The 5,053-nt window shown below is 34.8% G+C and overlaps 1 protein-coding gene across 1 annotated transcript; it reads right to left on the bottom strand.

The window, feature by feature from the left end:
* Positions 1–707: 707 nt before the first annotated feature.
* On the bottom strand, positions 708–1,823 carry LOC149956077 (uncharacterized). The gene is made up of 2 exons (XM_090164611.1): positions 1,696–1,823; positions 708–1,267 (listed from the first exon to the last, which is right to left on the bottom strand). Exons 1-2 carry the CDS (start codon positions 1,809–1,811, stop codon positions 907–909), a joined length of 477 nt encoding a protein of 158 aa, XP_090020737.1. The 5' UTR covers positions 1,812–1,823; the 3' UTR covers positions 708–906.
* Between the last annotated feature and the right edge of the window lie 3,230 nt (positions 1,824–5,053).

Here is a 5,053-nt window from a genome sequence, read left to right as displayed (position 1 = left end):
ATCTCGAAGAGGAAATAAATTAATTTTCGGTACTGCATTAAAAAACAATAAAAAGTAAAGTACCTCGATACGGTGGTCGGACATTTGTTAAAATCCCACAAACTCTACAAAAATAGTTTAAGAAAATTTTAAATCAACTTTAACACGGGGAAATCTAATGGAAAATCAGCTTCAAAATGTTTAAAATATCTAAAAAGGTAGGGGAATCAATACAAAAATCGTACTATTAAACCTCAAAATCAGTTTCGGATATCTGAAATGACGTTGAGACTCAAAAGTCCATACGACAATTTGTCAAAAGCCCGATCACTGATAATGAAACTGAAGTTGGTTATTTAAGTATAGTTTATTCGAAAACGGCTTTATTTAAATATTTAATATGAAACTCGTTTGTTTTCCTGGAGGCAATTGCCTTTACCCTAGAAGAAAATTGAGGTTGAAACTATTTATATTTTGAGAGTACCTTTATAACACTATATGCTTTAAAAATTGAATAACTGAAAATGATTTTATTTATTTAAATATTGACCATTACAGAATTCTTTCGTTCTATATCACAACCTATACACGAGTAATAAAAAAGGTTGCAAGTTAACATCCTTCACGTTCCATCTTATAATAATAATATTTTACTGTATAAAAAAATATCTGGGGATGAACCCAGCAACGTAGCAAATGACTATAATATTTGACAAAAAAATACCATTCCATTTAAAACAAAATAATCAATTCCCTGATTTTTTCGGCACACAAACAACGCCCCAATACCGCATAAAATTATACTATTTCAAAATATGTAAAGCTCTTAAAATAAAAAGTCTCAAGGTGAACATTAAATGAGGTAATGCGTCCGGAACGCATAGATATATTTGGCACAGCAGATTGACGAACATACGACAAATAACGTTAAGCTTCCCCGTCGTTTCGCTTCTTGGATTTCTTCGAGTGCTTGTGATGGTGCTGTTTATGGTAATGCATGATCTCTGGAATGCTTTCCATGGCGTGATGCACGTGCGATTCGTGGCTCAACAAAGGATGGTGATCCATGCTTAGGCCGTGATCCATGCCGTGATCTTCGAAGCTTATTTTGATACCATCGTGCATCATATGAGGAGGATGATGTGACATTAAGTTGGCCATTTCGTGCTGATGATGGTGGTGGTGCATCATTTCGGACATATGGTGATTGAGATTGTGCACTGGAACCTTCACAATTTTAACTTTCTCTGGTTTGGGCTTATGGTGGTGTTCTTCTTTTTTATGGTGCCTGTCAATTAAAAAATTTATACTTTTCACGTAATTAGACAAACGTGCAGGATTGTCCAAGTTATGTCGTAATCTAAGCCTTCTTCCATTTATTGTTCCATAGTAGGTTTTGCTTTTAAATATAGCATTAACCCCACTGTCTTTAAATTCAAAACTACATAAGCGCTCAAAACGGGTGTGCCAAAACTATGCAATTTTTCTTTTTTATACTTGTACAATTTATTCATTCCAATTCATGAAATGTCTATTTGATCGAATAATTGTAAAACTAGAAGTCGTTGATATTTAGTTCAAATAATTAACTATTTGACACAAGATCGCTTATAATTATATTAAACTTTCAGATAATTAACTAGCACAGCTAAATTTGGCAAATTTTTGGTCTTTGTTGCGTGTAAGCTTCTACTGAAAACTAATAGATGAACTTACTTGTGGTGATGATGACCGTGGTGAGAGTGGATTGGAATTGGAATGAACCTGGGTCCTTTGTGTCTTCCTTCCGTAAGTGCTCGAAGAACCAACGCTAGAGCCGCCAGCTTTTCCATAGAACCAGCCAATATAGGTTCTGCCACCAGAGATATTAGAAGTACCACCGTAAGCGTTATCGCGCCTAACTTCCTGGCCGTCATTCTCAAGGTTTCTAGAAAAGACCAAGCATGTGCTAAAATTAATTCGACCATCAAGTTAAAGTTTAGAAAGTTAAAACTCTTAAATCAACGTAATAAACAATAATTAATTTATAGTTTAGTGCGGAGAACATCGTGAAATCACCAAGAATTTAAAAACAAATAATCTTTCAACACACTTTAAATTTAATAGCGGTATTTTGCACCTTAAAGAATGCTTAACTTTTGCAATGCGCCTCGTCTCAGCACTAAACCGTAAATAAAATTCGCTATGATAAACGCTGTAATTCCAAGCTGCCTATATTTAAAATCCAACAGTCCGTATAACGTTCCGCGCACAAAGTGAAAACAGTAGTAATGATTTACGTTTTTGGTCTATCACGCAACTCGCAGTTCTGTTTTTTTAACAAGTCAAAATAAATCCAAAGAAACATACAAGAACGACTGAAGCGTGTGCCAACGATGGAAAGTTAGAAGAGAAAGTGAGCTGGGATATTGCCTTCAAATAGCTTTTATACCCTGAATATAAAAATGGGTAATTTTACACTTTTTTACCGTTTTGTTGACCGCGTAAAATATGCGCTGGACCCAGTAACCGCGGTCTATCTGAATGTTACGCCAATTTAGATTTCATTACCATGGGGGCTCTGGCAAAATTACAGGGAAACATTGACTCTTAAGAGCATTTTGAACTAAATCATCCTCGTCTTCGCTTCGCTCTAGCTCCGACGACGAAGACTCATCAAGCGTCCTATTCCGAGCAGACGATAAAAGTTACGTTATTGAAAGATTTACATCCATCTTCGATCAGAGTACTTTATTTTTGGGATTTTTTGTGGATTTTTTTGTTTCAAGGAAATAACTTGACCATGAATAATTTTTTCCCGAGATGAATGTACTTCTACTGAACTTTAACTGAATTCATGCCATTTTTTATGTCGAACGTTGAATTAAATGGAAAACAATGGTTTTAGTTGATGATTTTAAAAATAAACAGGAAGTTTTGAGCATGCGCGTTTCTAACTAGGCCTCTGTGGTTTACAAATCCTGTTTTCCGAAACTAGGTCTCTTTTGTTTTCTATGGTTGTTGTCAAGTTTGTAAGAATATGGGATATTTTATTTCTCAAAAGACGTCCTACTGTATTCTAATTTCAGAGGAACTAAAACTTGTATGTCACATTCATGTACATTATAAAATCTCTACATTTTACGTAATTTCTTGATAATTATCTTAAAGAGTAAGGTTCTCCTCAAATATTATAATTATAAAGTTAACACAAAATACTCGAGTTCTAATAAAGAACTTACATGTGGTAAGTCATGTTTTTCTGTCTGTTAATAATATATTATTATTAATTTCTAAAAATTTGCTTTGAATAGTATTTAGTCTAGTATATCACTTATTCTAAGGTCGATGAAATGTAAGAGAGCACAACGAAGTTGTTTTCCGCATGAAGAAACCTTGACGTAATTTGAAATTGTCTTCAGTACGGAGGGTTAAGCAGCCGATGTCGAGTTAGCTTATAAGCTTAGTGTTGAGGTTAACGGTAATAGTTAGTGTAGGGAGCTGTTGGCTCGCGTGGCATGCAGGGCTTGCCACCACCCTCCTACGCATTGTAACTCGGCCACCTGAATTAAAGGCTTCAAAAGTCGCTTGATGTCTTAAGCCTAAGGTGGTGCCTTGGGTATTAGCCTATCTAGCTGATTATTATTATTTTCTGTCAAAAGCACCAGTTTAAGTTTCCATTACAGTTCCTTTCTAATGCCTAACGATAGGGACCATTATGAAAATGACTTGATGCAATGTCAAAATGTAGACCCTACTGTAATCAAGACATACAATTCTGTTGGAATCAAATACTTGAGATCAAATTATAATAAAGTTGATTTTATGGTGTAATTGGGTCAGAAATAAAACATTTTTGAAAGAAAATTTCATTCGAATTTGGTAATGCACAATGTTTGATATAATTTTGGAATTAAATTTGGGCCACCATTTTCATAACCGAATACATTATGTAGCCATCTTCAGAAAGGACATAAAGACTTTCGAATAACTCATTTACCACTTAACTTACAACTTTTATAATAAACCAATCCAAATATATAAGAAAAAAGGAAGGGTTTTTTAGTATTTGCATATAAATGTAAGCTGAAACTTACCATCCGTATAGAACTTAAAGTAAAGTAAATAAAAACTACTTATTGTACAATATATACTATGTATAGTACAATAAGTGGTATTTATTTACCTTACGTTTTATTATATACAAGTCCCATCCGTAGCTTAATTAAAAGCTTGTATACAGGGTGTTTCAAAAGGTTTTGCAAAAATTTTAAGGAGTTGTAGGGGGTGAGTTGAGAAGTATGCCGGTTTTTTTCCTATTTTCCTACGATGAGTTAAAAGAGCGCCAGAGAGCTTCAAAGTGTGGCCTACTAGCCCCTTTAAGTAGGCTGCAACAAGCGCATAACCAAGCAGCAGGGAAATGCGAACATTAAGGTTTGGGTTCGTGTGATAGGTAAAAAGGGACTTTGTAAACAAATCGAGCTAACCAGCGTCAAAAAGGTAACTTAAAAAGTATTTAAAGTCCCTGCTGTTTGCTTTTGCCCTTGTTACAGCCTACTACCAGGGGCTAGTAGGCCACACTTTGAAGCTCTCTGGTGCTCTTTTAACTCATCTCAGCTCACCCCTACAACTCATTAAAATATTTGCATTACTCCTTTGAAACACCCTGTATATTCAAAGATGTTGTTAGTGTTTTAGATTTAATTTGAACTTTTAGACAATTGTAAAGTGGATATAGTAGCCAAAGTCGTTACCGCGTTTTGTTGAAAGTATTTTCTATTTGATTTTTCCACGAGAGATTCTCGTCAATATAAACACCTAGATATTAATAGTTTTTAACTCTTTGGATATTTGTTGCGCCCAAAGTAGTAATGTTTACATAACCATTTGAAACACTCTGTAGAACATTGAAAGAGGCCTATCACTCGAATTTATGCGTACAAATCAACTTTATGGATAGTGTGCTAGCAGTTGATGCGTTTTTAAAAGTTAGTGACGTCACAGCCGTAGCTTCCGTAATGGTTGTCATGAAAACTCGCGTTTTTTTCTCAATATACGTTTAACATTGGTGACGGCGCAGGGTTTCAAGCTGCTA

The sequence above is a fragment of the Leiobunum rupestre genome, chromosome 2 (assembly GCF_980474605.1).
Source record: "Leiobunum rupestre chromosome 2, qqLeiRupe1.1.hap1, whole genome shotgun sequence".
Taxonomy (NCBI): domain Eukaryota; kingdom Metazoa; phylum Arthropoda; class Arachnida; order Opiliones; family Sclerosomatidae; genus Leiobunum; species Leiobunum rupestre.
The sequence above is the reverse complement of the archived record's forward strand: the minus strand, read 5'-3'. Positions and strand labels throughout refer to the sequence as shown.

What these genes read in the sequence shown, in the direction of transcription:
- LOC149956077 (XM_090164611.1), bottom strand. Translation starts at nt 1,811, where the DNA reads ATGGAAAAGCTGGCGGCTCTAGCGTTGGTTCTTCGAGCACTTACGGAA. An exon ending in CACGGTCATCATCACCACAA is followed by an intron (nt 1,268 to 1,695) that starts GTAAGTTCATCT and finishes TTTAATTGACAG; the next exon opens with GCACCATAAAAAAGAAGAAC.